Source organism: Rhineura floridana, chromosome 4 (genome assembly GCF_030035675.1).
Source record: "Rhineura floridana isolate rRhiFlo1 chromosome 4, rRhiFlo1.hap2, whole genome shotgun sequence".
Lineage (NCBI taxonomy): Eukaryota > Metazoa > Chordata > Lepidosauria > Squamata > Rhineuridae > Rhineura > Rhineura floridana.
In genome coordinates, this window is record NC_084483.1 from 21,457,325 (window position 1) to 21,475,966 (window position 18,642).

Here is an 18,642-nt window from a genome sequence, read left to right on the forward strand (position 1 = left end):
CGCTGTTGCAGACAAAGCTTTAGATGGCAGAATCCATCTCGCCTAGTAAGGTTTAAGTTTTCCACTGGAAAAACACATATTGGGGAAGATACCTCTCTACACCTCATAAACTGACAATGGCAAGTTCCCCGCATAAAAATATTGGCAGAGTTCAGTACAAACAGAACCTTATGTTTCCATCAAAAAGTTCATAAAGCATTCTGAAGCATGTTTTACACTTTGAACTCTCAATTCTCTCTAACTGCATCAAAATGGGCTGAGCCAGAATGTGTTTTTTATGTTGTTCATTATGGGTTAAGAATGACACTTATTCCATTCAAATGATAATATCTCAGCAAGTAAGCTTTTAAAATTACCAAGGATTTCCATTGAAGATCTTTCAAACGATGTAGATATTAGGTTGTAGGAATGATCTAAGGCTTCAGTTATTTTTGTATATGCATTTTCATCTGGTATATTTCTTGCTGATGTTACTTCATGCTGAACTATTATGCTTCCAGGCCTATGCAGATAGAATAGCAGATCAGATCATTATATAATAAAATTATGTACATCATAAACTTCTAATCTTTTTTTTTTTTTTAGATTTTCATAGATATTGGAGGGGGAAAAGGTAGTTGTCCTATCTTCAATCTTTTCTACTGCCCTTTTCCAACCTGACTGCAATGGTCCATGTGTTGGTAACCTCAAGACTCGTTTACTATTAACATGCTTTATGTGGGACTGCCATTGCATCTTGTCTGGAAGCTATACCTAGTGCAGAATGTGATGGCCAGACTGCTCACAGTAGATTACTGGCAACATGTTACCCTGCTGCTGAAAGAACTGTATTGGTTGCCAATTTGCTATGGGCCAGGTTCAAGGTACTTGTGTTAATTCACAAAGCCCTATACAACTTGGACCCAAATACCTTAAGGACCCAAATACCTTGACTCCCTATATTCCATTTTAATCACTGAGATCCTCTGATGGGCCACTTTTGAGGGTCCCCATGCCCCTGAAGTTTGGTTGGCCTCCACTGGGAACCGAGCCTTTAGTGTGGCAGGCCCTGCTCTGTGAAACTCCCTACCAATAACGATTTGGCAGGAACCCTCCCTTCTTTCTTTCTGGGGTCTTTTAAAGTTTGCTTTTTAGACAGGCCTTTAAGATGATTCCCTCCCTCTAGCCAGTACAGTATTATTGTTTTTAACGATGTTTTTATTGTTTCTAATTTTTTTATGCCTTCGTATGTTGTAAGCCACCCTGATGTATTTTATGAAAAGTGCGGCCTGTAACTATTTTAATAAATAAATAATAATAAATAAGATACCATCAACCAGAAAAGCAATGTCCTCCTACCTAATGAATAGCAAGCAACATATTAAAAGCATGTAAAACAATTACAGTAGCTTATAGTCATACAATGAATTAAATGTTGCCGTATCATATTTAGAGTGCTAGGAAACGTTCACATATTTTTTGTATTTATATTGGGGATGGACAACTTGCAGCAAGTATATAGCCTCTGGCATCCCTACCATACATTAATTAATATATGGTATTGTTGCACACCACCCCAATCTCCAAGCGGTGAGAGATCTCCAGGGGTCCCTGGGCTTATCCAGGGTTTGGTTTCCTTGGAAAGAAGGTCTGTGGAGTGTGGTATCTTTATGAAATATGGTTTTATTTACACACATTCCAACCTAAGCTTAAGATGGAGGGGTTCAAAGTAGCAGCAGTCCAGTATCTCGCTTTTTCATCAGGCTTACAGGAGGCACCCTAAAGCCATGGTGCAGGGAGCCAGCCTCTCTGTGTGTCTCCAGCTCCCAGCCTTTCCTCTGACTCAACTAAAAACACAAGCCTCTCTTTTCCCCAGGGGGGGGGGCTCTCCTGAAGAATTTCAATAACAATGGGATCTCCCTGGCCCAGTTAATGGGCACTTGATAGATCCATTAGCTCAGCTGGCCACTCTATCAGACTAACAAAAGGGACGCATCTGACCAGCGGAGCAGGTTTCTCTGCTGCAAAGTCTACCTCCAGGTGCAGGGTTCCAAATCAGAGGCTGGAAGGGGACATACAAATCATCTATCTCAACCCCCAAACCCACAACAGTATAAAACTTGCTGAGAGTTCCACTCATAAGAAAAAGGGATTTGTTTTCAAAAGTTGTAATGACTGGAGTTATTCCACACTCAAATGCTACAATTATTTTGACCCTCATACATGATGCCAAAGACCAGATGCTCAGTGACTTACACTTTTGGTCATTGCTAGTATTAACCTTCATAGAGAGTTAGGGTACAGCCACACTGTTGTGCCATTTCCAGTGCACCTCCACCTCTCTTTTCTGAAAATGGGGGCACACGACACTAATCAAACTCTGCCTCTTTTTACTCAAAAACCCTAGTTGGATCAGTTCAAGTGGGGTTTTTTTTAATTTAGCTTTAGGGAGATATTGCAACTGATCAACCCATTTGTCTTGTGTGGCCAGTGGAAATGCTTTGCTGCAGGCTCAGAGACCGTGATTGGCTCAACACTTTGCTGTGGGTGGTCCTGAAAGTTCTGAAGTCAGTAGTGGGGAAGGGAGGTGTGGCCAACAGAGGGCAGGATCACTTCAAAAAGCAGCCAGAAAAACCATTCTGTGCTTTTGAAGTGACTAGTGTGCGCACAGCCTCACTTTCAACCACTGTGTGGTGTAAGTGAAGATGCTTCCAAAATGGGCAGGGTGGTGAATAGACATTTTGTGGGACAAGGCTGTGCTTATTTTATAAAATGGCTTAGGGGTCTCTCTTTTCAGTTTAAATGTTTTAGGAAAGTCCTGTGATCTGCAGCAGAGCAAGGCTCTTTGCAAATGAGTTTCTGGTCCAGCAGCACTTGGAATGGCCACACATGGGCCTTTCCGGGAAGTGTTTTCCTCAGAAGTTTAAACTGAAAAGGAAGAGCCTTCTTTTGTAGGAAGCAGGAGAAGCACAACACTAGTCCCTGGACAGAAAACATAGTGGCTTAGACAAGAACCCAGTAACTATCTATGCGTATGTAGTCAAGATGGGCTCTATTTCTATAATAATTGGATTTGACATTGGATTATTTCTGATATTCTCTATCTTTGCAGAGAGAATTTTGAAGTAGCAACTCTCCGCGCCTAGTTTCTGATTCATTCTTCTTCTTCGATTCAGTTTTTTAAAATTCTCTTTGTAAGCTTCGATAGTATGAGTGATACTTTTATCGATCTACTTTCCATGTGAGCTCTTCAAATGTTTATTGCCTTTCACTGATGTCAATGAAGTGTTAATTGTAACTGACAGACAGAAAACAGCAGGGGCAAATCTGCCTTAATCTACTCTGCAATGAACTTGAAAAGGAATGTAAACAGCAATCATTACAGAATTCAGAATAAGGATCGATACCAGTGGAGACTCATGAATAAATAGTGATTATGTCAATAATTCTCTGCAAAGCAAAGAAAACAACAACAACTGGAGGAGATTGGAAAAATGAAAAGATATTGGAAGAAAAAGGAATCAGATCATAACTGACCACTAGGGGGGCACCCTTAAAAACAAAATATAGAAAAGGAGAGGATTCTATCCCTAATATCCCAACAAGCTTGCCTTCACACGACAGAAATCTTCAGTATCCCTTTGCTCCCTGAGACATGATATTCTGTCACAACTAGAGTTGCCATATTACTGTTCCACAAATCCAGGCAAGCTAATTGCATGTTATGGAAATTATTTGCTGATTATACATATTAACTGGCACATTATTCGGTTGCTTTGTTTATGTGCCTATTAATTACCACTAAACCCTGGGGGATGGATGTGAGGAATTTTTTAAAAAAAACTTACATTTTTCAGCCTTAAATGCCTAGACTCTAATTTCCAGCATTATGGAATATTTATTTATTTATTAAGAGGATTTATATCCTGCGCCTCCCACTGTTAAAAACAGAGCTCAGGCCAGCTTAAACACATGATAAAACAATAAAAATGCACAATCAATACAAAAGCATAAAACACAGAATAAAATCAAGCATAAAACAAGTCAGGGCAGCAGTATAAAAATCCAGCATAAAACAAAAAACCCAGTAAAACATCAATTAAAAGCAAAATTGTGACCAAGATGTTGTTTGTACCAACAATTAGGAAATGTGAAATGAACACACTACTACAACCTATAATGCAGATAGAAATCAAGATTTTAATATCAGTTCAGGCAGTAATCTTATCTTAAAATAGTGGTATCTGAGCAAGTGAGAAGTGTTGTTAGCACACTGATTCTCACATACCAAATCAGGGAGAAGAGAAACACACCCTTCTATGATAAAGGCTAGAACGTGATGGAGACTTGAGTGCTGGCACCTCTTTTAAAAAAATGAAATGAATTCTAGAGACCTGGCAAGCTGTGCTAGCATTAGCCAGGGCAGCTTATAGTAAGAAAGAGGGATGTACCTTACCCACCCAGCCATTTTCTGCCTTGAATAATGTTTGAATAATGTTTCTGCTGGTGTCCCCTGAAAGAGCTAAAGTCCAGTCTGTACTTTCCCCCAAGAACCTGGCATAGCAGAGGGAATGGCAAAGTTCACAGCCACTGCCAGGGGACAAGTAGCGCAAAGAAAAAGAAAAATATCACATAGTAAGCAAATATCTTTTTCCACAGTGGTGAGCATGGAATGGATTGTTCCATTCCTATTGGTCTTAAGGGGAGGGAAGGCTGCACCTCCTATTGCATTGGATATATATATTGTCTCTGTGTATGTATGAATGTATGTATGTATGTCCCCCTTTAGGATGCACACCTTAACGTGGTGAGGGGGTTTGAGAGTATTGAAGAAGCTGAGAGCAATGCCGTCAGAAGTCTAGACTAAGAGGCTACACTCCTAGCAGGGGCACCCATGGCGGAATGGTCAAAGCTGAGACACCAGACTAAGATGCATCCAGACTCAGAGGAAGGCAATGGTAAACCACCTCTGAATACCTCTTACCACGAAAACCCTATCAACAGAGTGTCCAAAATGCAACACGAGATAGTGCTGGAAGATGAGACCCCCAGGTCAGAAGGCACTCACCGAGCTACTGGGGAAGAACAAAGGACAAGTACGAGTATCGCTGTGACCAAAGACGCAGCTGGGTCAAAGCCGAAAGGAAGCCCAGAGGCTGATACGCACAGATATGAAAGGAGAGTCCGGAGTTGTACGACACACACAATAGGAACATGGAATGTGAGAAGCATGAACCAGGGAAAGTTAGAAATTGTAAAGCAAGAAATGGAGCATATCAACATTACAATACTTGGCGTGAGTGAATGAAAATGGACTGGAATGGGACATTTTCAATCAGGCAACTGCAAAATATTTTATGCAGGAAATGAGAAATCAAGAAGAAACGGTGTTGCTGTAATAGTGAGAAGTGATGTAGCAAAAGCAATTAGGAGCTACAACGCAAGGTCTGAGCGAGTGATATCAATGAGATTCAATGGGAAACCTATTAACATAACCATCATCCAAGTCTATGCTCCAACGTTAAATGCAGAAGAAGAATTGGAGAGATGTTATGCAGAAGTACAGGAGGAAATTGATCACACACCAAAACAAGATATGATGATAATCATGGGGGACTGGAATGCAAAAGTAGGAACAGAGAAGAACTAGGAATTGTGGGGAAATGGGGCTTAGGAGACAGAAATGAAGCAGGAAAAAGACTTATTGAATTCTGTGAAGCCAATAATTTGTTTCTTGCAAACACATTTTTTGAGCAACCGAAAAGACGACTGTACACGTGGACATCACCAGATGGTCATTATAGGAATCAAATTGATTATATAATTGGAAACAGAAGATGGAGAAGTTCCATACTTTCTGCAAAAACAAGACCAGGAGCAGACTGTAGTACAGATCATGAACTGATTGTATCAAAAATCAGAATAAAGCTAAAGAAGAAGAACAAAGCAATCATAATGCCAAAATACAATTTAAGTAACATCCCAGAATATAAAGATCAAATAAGGAACAGGATTGAGGCTTTAAACTTCGTGGACAGAGAACCAGAAGAACTATGGACTGAAGTCAGGGACATTATCAGGGAAGAATGCAAAAAGACAATACCTCTAGTTAAAAAGAAAGACCTCAATGGATGACTGAAGAAACTCTTAAAATAGTTAGAGAGAAGGACAGCAAAAGCAAAAGGAGATAGAAACACGGTCAGAACCCTAAATGCAACTATACAACAACTAGTACGTAGGGAGAAAGAGAACTATTACAATAGTTATTGTATAGAAATAGAAAGGACAACAAAATGGGAAGAACAAGAGCCCTATTCCAAAAGATTAGAGAAATGAAAGGGAAATTTAAACCACGAGTAGGGATGTTGAATAATCAACAGAGGAACACACTGACTGACCGAGATGAAATAAAAGGAAGATGGAAGCAATACACTGAAGAACTCTATAAAAGAGATGACAGATTCATTCATGGAGGAAACATATGATGAAGAACCAGACATTTTAGAATGTGAGGTGAAAGCTGCTCTTAAAATTCTTGGAAGAAACAAATCACCAGGAACATATGGCATACCAACAGAGTTGCTACAAGCTACCAAGACTGAATCTGTCCAAATTTTGACAAAAATTTGTCAAGAAATATGGAAAACTAAACAATGGCCCACAGACTGGAAGCCTTCAATATATATCCCACTTCCAAAGAAAGGGGATCCCAGAGAATGCAGTAATAACCAAACTATTGCCTTAATATCCCATGCAAGTAAAGTAATGCTCAAGATTCTACAACAAAGGCTCTTACCATATATGGAGCGAGAAATGCCAGATGTGCAAGCTGGATTTAGAAAGGGAAGAGGCACCAGAGATATCGCAAACATACGTTGGATAATGGAACGGAGCAAGGAATTTCAGAAGAAAATCACCCTGTGCTTTATAGACTACAGCAAAGCCTTTGACTGTGTAGATCATGAAAAAATATGGAATGCTTTAAAATAAATGGGGGTGCCACAGCATCTGATTGTCCTGATGCGCAACCTATACTCTGCACAAGAGGCTATTGTAAGGATAGAATATGGAGAAACTGATTGGTTCCCCATCGGAAAGGGAAACAAATCACCCTATTTGTTTAATCTGTACGCAAAACATATCATACAGAAAGCGGGATTGGACCAAGATGAAGGAGGTGTGAAAATTGGAGGGAGAAACATCAATAATTTAAGATATGCAGACAATACCATACTCTTAGCAGAAACCAGTAATGATTTGAAATGAATGCTGATGAAAGTTAAAGAGGAAAGCACAAAAGCAGGACTACAGCTGAATGTCAAACAGACTAAATGACAACAGAAGATTTATGTAACTTTACAGTTGACAATTAGGATATTGAACTTGTCAAGGTATCAATACCTTGGCACAGTCATTAACCAAAATGGAGACAATAGTCAAGAAATCAGAAGAAGGCTAGGACTGGGTAGGGCAGCTGTGAGAGAACTAGAAAAGGTCCTCAAATGCAAAGATGTATCACTGCATGGTATTCCCGATCTCTAGGTATGGATGTGAAAGTTGGACAGTGAAAAAAGCGGATAAGAGAAAAATCAACTCATCTGAAATGTGGTGCTGGAGGAGAGCTTTACACATACCATGGACAGCGACAAAGACAAATAATTGGGTGTTAGAACAAATTAAACCAGAACTGTCACTAGAAGCTAAAATGATGAAACTGAGGTTATCATACTTTGGACACATCATGAGGAGACGATTCACTAGAAAAGACAATAATGCTGGGAAAAACAGAAGGGAGTAGAAAAAGAGGAAGTCCAAACAAGAGATGAATTGATTCCATAAAGGAAGCGACAGACCTGAACTTACAAGATCTGAACAGGGTGGTTCATGACAGATGCTCTTGGAGGTCGCTGATTCATAGGGTCGCCATAAGTTGTAATCGACTTGAAGGCACATAACAACAACAACATGTATGTATGTATGTATGTATGTATGTATTTATGTACTCGCTTAATAGGATCTTGAAGGATATGGATGTTCATTTTATGCCTTGGTTTTCTTCCTTGGAGCCTACGATGAGGAACAATATTAATGGCCATAGTGGACTGAATTAATCTGTGATCTGTCCAGCAGTCATCAGCACTCATTATGGCCCTAGTGAGAGTACATCATGACAATCTCTGGCACAGACAATTACATAATCCAGGAGATGCCAGTGTTTTGACCAAGGGTGTTTCCATGATGCTTTAAATTTATTTTTCTGGCAAAAGAGTGTATTTGTAATAACAAGATTATGCTCTGCACATTTAGTCAAAAGTAGAATTCCATTCAGGTTGCTATTGCCAACTCCTTCTTTCCCAATAGTTTCTGGCCATAAATCAAAATCATGCCCAACTCTTGGATTGAAATCTCCCAAGAGGATAATTTTATCTTCCTTAGTTATCTTTAGTAAGATGGTGTCCAGCTGGGTATAACATTTTTCCTTGATGACTTCATCAGCATCTAATGTTGGTGCATAAGCACTTAGAATAGTTGCGTGCTGGTTTTTGGCAAGTTTTAACTGGAGAGTTGAGAGTCATTCATTAATGCCAATAGGAACGTCTGACAAGAGCTTCACAAGATTATTTTTAATAGCAAAGCCTACTCCATGTATTCATTGTTCTTGTTCAGGTAGTCCTTTCAAGAAGGTATAACCTCCTTTTTTCCCTTCAGTTGTCCTTCTCCTGCTCTTTGAGTTTCTTGAAGTGCTGCTATGTCAATATTTTAATGGCTCAACTCCCTCGCAATGATGGCAGTCCTGCATTCAGGACATTCACTATCGGTATTGTCCAGCAATGTCCGTATATTCCATGTTCCAAAGTTCAATTGTCTTTTGCAACTGCTAAGTGGTGACCCCAGTGGTCGTGGTAATCCAGTCAGGGAGACAGATGAGGCAGACTATGTTTAGGGCACCTTTTCTAGCCCCCTCCCCATACAGGGTGAGCAGAGTGGCTCCTGAATAGGACTGTTCAGTCGTGGATATAGCTGCCGAACTACTCAACTGCCTCAGTCCTTGAGCCAGGACAACAGAGAATATATCCACCGCCCATGTGCTGGTCCATGACTAGGGCCTTCTGGCTTTCACAGTCCAAACTGAAGACATTCATTATTGCAGCATGTGAACAAACTATTGGATACCAAACTAAGAAACATCAGGATTTGTTTGATGAGAATGATAGTGAGATTGAACATATCATCAACAAGAAAAGGAAAGCCTTCCAGGTATGGTAGAAAGACATTCACTGTGCTGCTAAAAAAAAATCTATACCAGTGCAAAGGCTGAAGTCCAAAGAAGAACAAGAAATCTTAAGAACTCCTGGCGGATAAAGAAAGCTCAAGAAATCCAGCACTTTGCAGATGCTCATGATGCACTGGACTTTTTTTAATGCCACAAAGGCCATCTATGGGCCAACAAATTATGGTACAAATACCTTACGTTCAATGGATGATACCAAACTTCTTAAGGAGAAAGAGTCTACTGCACTGCGCTAGAAAGAGCATTACCATGACCTCCTTAATTGTAACTCTATTGTGGCTGGTGAGGTCTTCTCGCAAATTCCACAACAACAAACTGGAGATGAGCTTGCAGTATCCCCTAATTTGGATGAAGTCAGTAATGCCATCAATCAAATGAAGAACAAAGCTAGTGGACCTGATGGGATTCCTGCTGAAGTCTTTAAAGAAGGTGGGCCTGAACTTACACAACAACTTCATAAGCTCATCGAAAAAATCTGGATGAGGGAGACCTATTGAGGTATCTCACTTGATTGATTGATTGAAACTTTATTTTTACCACGCCCTTTCTCCAAACTGGCTTACAAATAAAACTACATGTAGTTAAAAACATAGAAAAACATACAATTAAAATACAATTAAACTATGCACAACCTTAAAACCTTAAAAGGCACTTAAAAATCTACAATTAAAAATAATACAAATAATAATATAAAACAATAAAACAACCCTTGTAAAGCCCAATCCTAAACACCTTCTATCCCAAAAGCCTGTCGGAATAAAGAAGTCTTTACTTGCTGACGGAAGGATGGCAAGGAGGGGGCCATTCGTGCCTCCCTAGGAAGGGAGTTCCAGAACCTAGGAGCAGCCACCGAGAAGGCCCTATCTCGCGTCCCCACCAATCGCACTTGCGAGGGTGTTGGGACTGAGAGAAGGGCCTCTTCTGAAGATCTCAGGGCCTGGGCAGGCTCGTATAGGGAGATACGGTCTGACAAACACTTCTTGCTACGTTGCAAGGATCCTCGCATATCGCCTCCTACCGATCTCAGAGGATGTCCTCCCCAAATCTCAAAATGGTTTCCGCCCTTCCAGGGGGACAGTGGACATGATCTTCACTGCACAACAGCTTCAAGAAAAATTCCAGGAGCAGTGTTTATATGGTGTTTATTGATCTGACTAAGGCCTTTGATACTGTGAATCAAACCACTCTCTGGGCCATCCTTCTGAAAACTGGATGCCCTCATAAATTTGTGAATATTTTGGATAACAATGGTTTTCAGAGCGATCCATTCTGAGTCAGATGATATGTAAAGCAGGCATGTGTCATTGCTCCTACCTTATTTGCTATCTTCATTGCTATGGTTCTACACCTTCCTGAGGAAAAACTTCCTACTGGTGTGGAAATCATATATCGAACAGATGGAAAGCTTTTTAATCTGAGTAGGCTGAAAGCAAAAAATAAGGTAATGTCAACCTCTGTCACAGAACTTCAATATGCCGATGATAATGTAGTCTCTGGCTTGCTTTTATATCCACACATTCAGACTTCAAACTATCCTAAATGTCTTTGCAGAAGCATATGGAAAGCTTGGGCTCTCACTTAATATTAAAAAAATGAAAGTGCTTCATCAACAGGTGCGAACTAGTCTCTCTGTAGCACCATCAATCCAGCTTAATGGTGTGATGCTGGAGAACCTTGCTCCAGAAAATTCTGCAAATTATTTGGGAAGACAGACGGGCTAACATTAGCATTTTGGAAGAAGCAAAAAATGATCCTTCAACATCAACTTCACTGGACTGGCCATGTTGTTCGAATGCCTGATCACCGTCTTCCAAAGCAGCTACTTTACTCCCAGCTTAAGGATGGGAAACAGAATATCGTTGGACAGCAAAAGAGGTGTAAAGATGTTCTTAAAGCGAATCTAAAAAAATGTAACATGAGCATCTAGAACTGGGAAGTCTTGACCCATGAACGTCCCAAATGGAGGTCGGCTATTATCAAAGGTGCTATGAACTTCAAAGAAGAACGAATACAGGGCGGACAGGACAAACGAGCTAAGCGGAAGGCACATCAAACAAATCCTCATCACGACCATCTGCCATCTGGAAACCTATGTCCTCACTGTGGTAGGCTGTGTGGATCCAGAATTGGTCTCCACAGTCACTTACGGACCTTATCTTGGAAGACAATCTTACTCAGCCACGAGTGATCACCAATGATGAATGATGATGACACACACACATATATCCATCCATCTCTGGGGAGCAAATGACGTAGGGCGATTTTGGTGGGGAGATGCCTGCCAGTCTTTTTGAAGAAGTATACGTATTAAAAAACTTTTTTTAGCCTTTTTGGAATTGCTGAACAGAGGCTTTGCTGCGCAGGGTGAGAAAGGCTGCATGCCAACAGAACTTTGCTTGGGAGTAAGCACCATTTAACAGCGTGGAGGCGGGGCTGAGAAATGCAATACCTCAGCCTTTTCTACAGAGAGGCTTGCTTTTATATCTTGTATTTGTTTGGTGGATTCAAACACCCTTTATTTCATCGTCCGTGATGGCAGGCAGGCACGTCCATTGCATTAACTAATTAATAATAAAATCCAAATCATGTGAAGTACCAGTTCCCCTCTGTTCAACATTGATTAGAGTACTTCTTCCAGTTCTGGACACCGCACTTTAAGAAGGATGCAGACAAACTGGAACAGGTTCAGAGGAGGGCAAGAATGATCTGGAGACTGGAAACAAAGCCCTATGAAGAGAGACTGAAAGTACTGAGCATGTTTAGCCTTGAGAAGAGAAGACAGAGGGGAGATATGGTAGTCCTCGCCAAGTAATTGAAAGGTTGTCATATTGAGAAGGGTCAGGATGTCTTCTCAGTCATCCCAAAATGCAGGACATGGAATAATGGGCTCAAGTTACAAGAAGCTGAACATCAGCAAAACCATCTTAACTTTTAGAGCAGTACGACAATGGCACCAATTACCTAAGGAGGCTCTCCAATGCTCTCCAATCCTGGAGGCATTCAAGAGGCAGCTGGACAGCCACCTGCTTGGAATGCTTTAACTTGGATTCCTCCATTGAGCAGGGAGTTGGACTCGATGGCCTTATGGGCCCCTTCCAACTCTATGATTCTATGATATCCTGAGACATAGAGGCAGTTGAAATGAAGGCTGCTTCTCCTTGCTGAGTCAACCAGAAAATGAGCGAGAGGCTCTGGATAAGAGGTAGAGATGCACATGTTGATCAAGTGAGAATGTGAAGTTTTTTGAACCACCTAGATTCTGCATATGCACCATGCAAAAATTATTGATTTTCCCAGGACAGCTGTGGTGTCCTTCATTGGCTAAAAACAATGAAAGGCAAGAGTAGGCTGATTCCTCATAATAAGATCAGGCAGAAAACTGCCTCCATGTTTTGCCTTGTATTTCTGGATGTACAAGGGCTAGAAACTTGCTTTTAAAAAAAATGAAATCTGGAAATCTGGGCCACCTAAGTGGGCGCCAGATCGTTTGGCTGGAATCCTGGTAAAACCAGTTATCCAGGCAATATGGTAGCATTAGTCATAACCATTTGCTTTACAGCAGGAACAGATTTCACTTTCTATATTTGGAAAAGTACTGGTGGCAACCAATAAATATATAAATGAATTCTTTACTTGTAAATCTATGCATCATATATCTTCCTATCCATGTGGATGCACAGGTTCCACAATAAAAGCTTTCTGTTGACCTTCTTTATGCTATTTCACAATTTCAGGCTATTTTCTTTCCCCCCATGTTTATGTTTATAATATGCTTAGCATTCAATAATTCCACAAATGTACAAAGATTAAAGCAATGTTTTCTCCTGTAATCCTCTAAAGTGCAATGAGAAAGAAGGTAAACATTTTCCATACCTGAATCCTGTAACTATTACATTTATGAAGCCTGGTAAAGATTTGTAGCCCTCAGTAAACTGAAAAAAAGAATATAATTCTCATTATAAAAAAGAACAATATAATTCTCATAATCTTTATAATTAAAACATCACAGGAAAAGTACTGTAATTTTAGTTAATCCAGTAGTCTGTGGACATGCCTACATCATTCCACTATGTATAAAACCAAATTAATATGTTATATTACTTTAGTACTTAAGAGCTTTGTTAACTGAACCCATTGGGATCTCAACACATTGGATCCCTACATCCAATTTGGAATTGACTGAGTAAAAGATTAACAGGACTTCCACTGAACTTCTGCAAATAATATATCTTTTAAAGCAAATCATTTCCAAGTGGGCAAGGTCTCTAGGTCTCTGATCCCAATGTCACTGTCAGGAGTGGCTGTGGACCTGAGGGCTTTTGTATCCTTTCAGAAGCATTCCAAAGTTTACAGTCTTCACATAGAAAATGGGCACAAACACTCTACCTCCAAATGGCCTGGCCTGGATCCACCCATCTACTTTTCACATAAGAGTATGTGGGTTTGATGATGTTTCACCTTAGCTGTTCACCCATATTATTGTTAATGCTGAAATAAGGTTGGCTGCTCCAGAGAAGGTATAACCAACATTAAATACTATTCAAAGGCAGTTCCTCTTGACATTAGGTCTTTGTGTACACATTGTTAGAAACTTGGGTTTCATCTTCCTAAAAATAAAGTGCTTCATGCAGTCTCTTGAGCAGAGACAAGAAAACATCATTTAAATAATAGGGGGGAAAACCAAAAGTGGTATACAATATTAACAATATTAACAAACAAAATAACTGGAGTCAGTCTGTTGAGAAAGGTATGGTTAACCATAAATCATTCACTTTCACAAAAATGTAAAGGGAAATGAACCCACACAAGCTCCCCATTACGTCTACTTTTTCTATAAATGGAAAAGTTTAGTGGTAACCCTGCCCACATCAACCAACAAATATTGGCTGCCCATAATTTACTTATTTGCTGAAAATGTCATTAAGATAATTACCTTCTCTGAACCATGCTGAATGAACAACCTTAATAATATACTGGTGGCAAATACTTATCAAACTTGTGCCTAATTAAAGCTGTAAGCTCTTGCACTGAAAACTAATTAGTGCCTGAGGTACTGCATCACTTTACACCTTTTTGATACCGACTAAAATTTCTCCATTTTGGATCAGTATCTACATTAAATACCAGAGTTGGATTAAGGAAAGTTAAACTGCTCTCATCAATAAAAGATGAATGAAAACACAGAGTGTCAGCTTATGGGCCTTTCCATCCAGGCTCATCCCTCATCATGGAATTGCACTGGTATCAGTATTATTATAATCTATCACTGTGGTTGAACTTAATGTAGGCGGATACTTGTTCATATGATCAGATAGGGTAATGCTGAAACTCTGTGTGTGTGTGTGCGTGCATGCAGAATCATCCACCATGTTAGACGCCTACAGTGACTGTTCTAAGGCTAGGCCACAATTTCCTCACCAGTTTCTTTAAAACATTATCTCCTTGCAAAACTGGGTGCTGTTTTTAGGGCTGTGGACTGTATTTGTACAAATCACAAATTACACACCAGATACAGCCAATTTGGACCAGTGTATATCCTGAGTAAATTGGCTAGACCTGAATCAATCTGTACATAGCTGTAGCTCAAAACAGTCTCTAATGAACCCAGACAGGTGGTCTCTGAAATGACGCAATTACAACACCATAAAAGAGAACACCAGGGTGGGGAGAGACGGAGGAAGGCTAGAACACTACTACCCTACCCATCACTCTCCAATCATAGTGCCTGGAAAGAATGAAGTCTTAAAATGCAGAAATCTTGGTAAGTTCTGTATCTTAAAAATGTTGGGGCTGTTTTCTGTTCTTTCCCAATCAATCCCAGTCTTATCCTAATTTACATTTTTTTTAAAAAAAGTTTGTTGTCTTGTGTCTTTTTAAAATTTCATTCAATTCTTATTGCTAAGAATTATTATTAAACCCTGTGGCCATCTTTAGCCACAGCTTTCTGAATTCAATAGTAGTAGTAGTAGTAGTGTTAATTTATTAATCAATTTATTATTTGATTTATATCCCGCCCTTCTTCCCAGCAGGAGCCCAGAGCGTTTAATAATAATAATAATGTTTCTAGTTGCTATCCACAAATGATAAGTAGCCAGCTTATGTGGTTACACTTTTAAAAATTATTATTATTATTATTATTATTATTATTACAGCCAAACATCATGGGCCTATTAGCCAGCATTCTGGGTTAAGAATTGTTGTTGTTAGTATTATTATTATATTAATGTTACCTTCTACCAAAATATATTAAAATGTAGGCGAGTTGCACTGTACCACGTATCATAAAATTATCTTTAATACTTAGAAATACAATATATTTCTACTACATGGGAATAATTTTAAGAACCAGCTCAGACATACCGCTTTCTCCAGGTCACTTTTGTATTGTTTAAACATGGCAGAGGATGAATTTCTCAGATCATTCTCAAAGGGTTTGGCAAGCCAGACAGACATTTTTACTATGTATGTAAAATGAGCACCTAGGGCAAAAGAAGAACAGGAAGATATTATTATTATTATTATTATTATTATTATTATTATTATTATTATTATTATTATTATTATTATTATTATTATTATTATTATCCCTCCTTTCACCCAAAGGTATATCTTTAAAAACAGTTAAAAAACTAAAATCCCTTCACCAGAAAATATAGTGGGTCCTAAAAATATACATCTCAGTTGTCAAAGGCCAGGGCAAAGAGATGCATCTTCAGTATTCACTGAAAACTATACAGTGAAGTTATCAGATGCACCTCTGTAAGGATGCAGTTCCACAATTTAGGGGCCACCATAGAGAATGCCCTCTCTTGAGCCACACCCCCCCAGCTTCTGAGGGTGGCGGAACTACCAAAAGGGCCCCCTCTGCTGATCTCAACACACACGAGGGTCTATAGGGATGAAGGTGGTCTTTCAGATATTTGGGATCCAAGTTGTTTAGGGTTCTAAACACCAACCTTGATTTTGGGCCCAGAAACGAACTGGCATCCAATCCAGCTGTTTTAAAACAGGGGTTATATAATTTCTAAAAGGAACCCCAGTGAGTAATCTGGCTGCTGCATTTTAGACCAGCTGAAGTTTCTGATTTGTCTTTGAGGGCAGCCCCACGTAAAAAGCATTGCAATAATCCAGTCTGGAAGTTACCAGAGCATGGAGTACTATGGCCAAGTCATCTCTGTCAAAAGGGACCAAAGATGGTGAACCATTCATTCATTGGAGATCACTCATGGCCGAGTAAGATTGTCTTCCAAGATAAGGTCTTTAACACTGGGTCCATAAGTGACTGTGGACACCAATTCTGGATCCACACAGTCTCCCACCCATAGGTTTCCAGATGGAAGATGGTTGCGATGAGGATTTGTTTGACGTGCCTTCCACTTAGCTCATTTGTCCCGTTTGTCCTGTATTCATGTTTCTTCGAAGTCCATAGCACCTTTGATAATAGCCAACCTCCATTTGGGACGTTCATGGGCCAAGACTTCCCAGTTTTCGATGCTCATGTTACTTTTTTTTTTTTAGATTCACTTTAAGAACATCTTTAAATCTCTTTTGCTGTCCAACGATATTCCATTTTCCATCCTTAAGTTGGGAGTAAAATAGCTACTTTGGAAGACGGTGATCAGGCATTCAAACAACATGGCCAGTCCAGCAAAGTTGATGTTGAAGGATCATTGTTTCAACACTGGTAGTCTTTGCTTCTTCCAAACCACTAACATTAGTCCCTTTGTCATGGCCTTTGGCTAGTACAATAAATATTTTTGAATTGAACATTAGTCCCTCTGTCTTCCTAAGTAGTTTGCAGAATTTTCTGGAGGCAGCGTTGGTGGAATCTTTCAAGAAGCTGGGAGTGGCGTTTATAAATGGTCCATGTTTCACAGGCATATGGTAAGGTGGGTAGTACAATGGCTTTGTAAATAAGCATTTTGGTCTCCCTGAGAATATCCCGATTCTTGAACACTCTACGCTTCATTTGGGAGAATGCGGTACTCACAGAGCTCAGACAATGTTGAATTTCAGCATTGATGTCAGCTTTTACACAGAGATGGCTGCCAAGATAGGGGAAGTGATCAAGGTTCTCCAGCATCACACCATTAAGCTGGATTGATGTTGCTACAGAGGGACTAGTTCGCACCTGTTGATGAAGCACTTTCATTTTTTTAATATTAAGTGAGAGCCCAAGCTTTCCATATGCTTCTGCAAAGACATTTAGGATAGTTTGAAGATCTTTCTCTGAATGTGCGGAGACTACATTATCATCAGCATATTGAAGTTCTACAACAGAGGTTGACATTACCTTACTTTTTGCTTTCAGCCTACTCAGATTAAAAAGCTTTCCATCTGTTCGATATATGATTTCCACACCAGTAGGAAGTTTCTCCTCAAGAAGGTGTAGAATCATAGCAATGAAGATAGCAAATAAGGTAGGAGCAATGACACATGCCTGTTTTACGCCTGATCCGACTCTGAATAGATCACTCTGAAAACCATTGTTATCCAAAATTATCGCTGTCATGTTGTAGCCACTGAAGCTGTCTGAACTTCAAGTAACAATGCTGGATCCAGGAGTATGCCCAAGCTGCAGACCTCCACCTTCCAGGGGAGTGCAACCCCATCCAGAACAGGCCATCTCCCCACCTTCCAGATATGAGAACTCTGGACACATTCACCTCTGCCTTTTCAGAATTCAATTTACTGGCCCACATCCAGCCCATCACCGCCTCCAAGCACTGGTCCAACACCTCAACTGCATCTTCTGATTCAGATGGAACAGAGCGGTAGAGCTGAGTATCATCTGCATATTGATGGCACCTCACTCCAAATCTCCTGGCAACAGCTCCCAGTGGCTTCATTAAAATAGCATAGGAGACAAGATGGAACCCTGTGGGGCACCACACATACACAGGACAGGTCCCATGGTGCTGAACCTACCATTTGCGGAAGGGGCTCCAGAGGTATGAGTGGAAGCTCGGATGCACATTGCTCCCAACCCCTTTGTGTCCCCCTGAGATGCTCCAGTAGGATACCATGGTCAACAGTAGAGAAATCAAAGATAACAAGCAGGGTGGCACTGCTCTATCTCTCCTGACAGATGTTATCAACCAGGGCACCTTCTCATGCACCTTGCCCAAGCAATTTCAGAACGAAATCACCCTGTGCTTTATAGATTACAGCATAGCCTTTGATTGTATAGATCATGAAAAAATATGGAATGCTTTAAAAGAAATTGGGGTGCCACAGCAGCTGATTGTCCTGATGCACAACCTATACTCTGGACAAGAGGCTACTGTAAGGACAGAATATGGAGAAACCAATTGGTTCCCAATTGGAAAGAGTGTGAGACGGGTGTATTTTATCACCCTATTTGTTTAATC

The 18,642-nt window shown here is 40.1% G+C and overlaps 1 protein-coding gene across 5 annotated transcripts in view; it reads right to left on the reverse strand.

The window, feature by feature from the left end:
• Positions 1-18,642, reverse strand: part of ADGRF5 (adhesion G protein-coupled receptor F5) — a 71,255-nt gene that overhangs the window by 34,068 nt on the left and 18,545 nt on the right. For all 5 annotated transcript variants that reach the window (XM_061622624.1, XM_061622627.1, XM_061622626.1 and 2 more), the window contains 3 exons: positions 15,632-15,750; positions 13,145-13,203; positions 357-502 (listed from right to left, as the gene is read on the reverse strand). In XM_061622624.1, the coding sequence (XP_061478608.1) occupies positions 357-502; positions 13,145-13,203; positions 15,632-15,750 (324 nt within the window). The remainder of the gene's footprint in view (positions 1-356; positions 503-13,144; positions 13,204-15,631; positions 15,751-18,642) is intronic.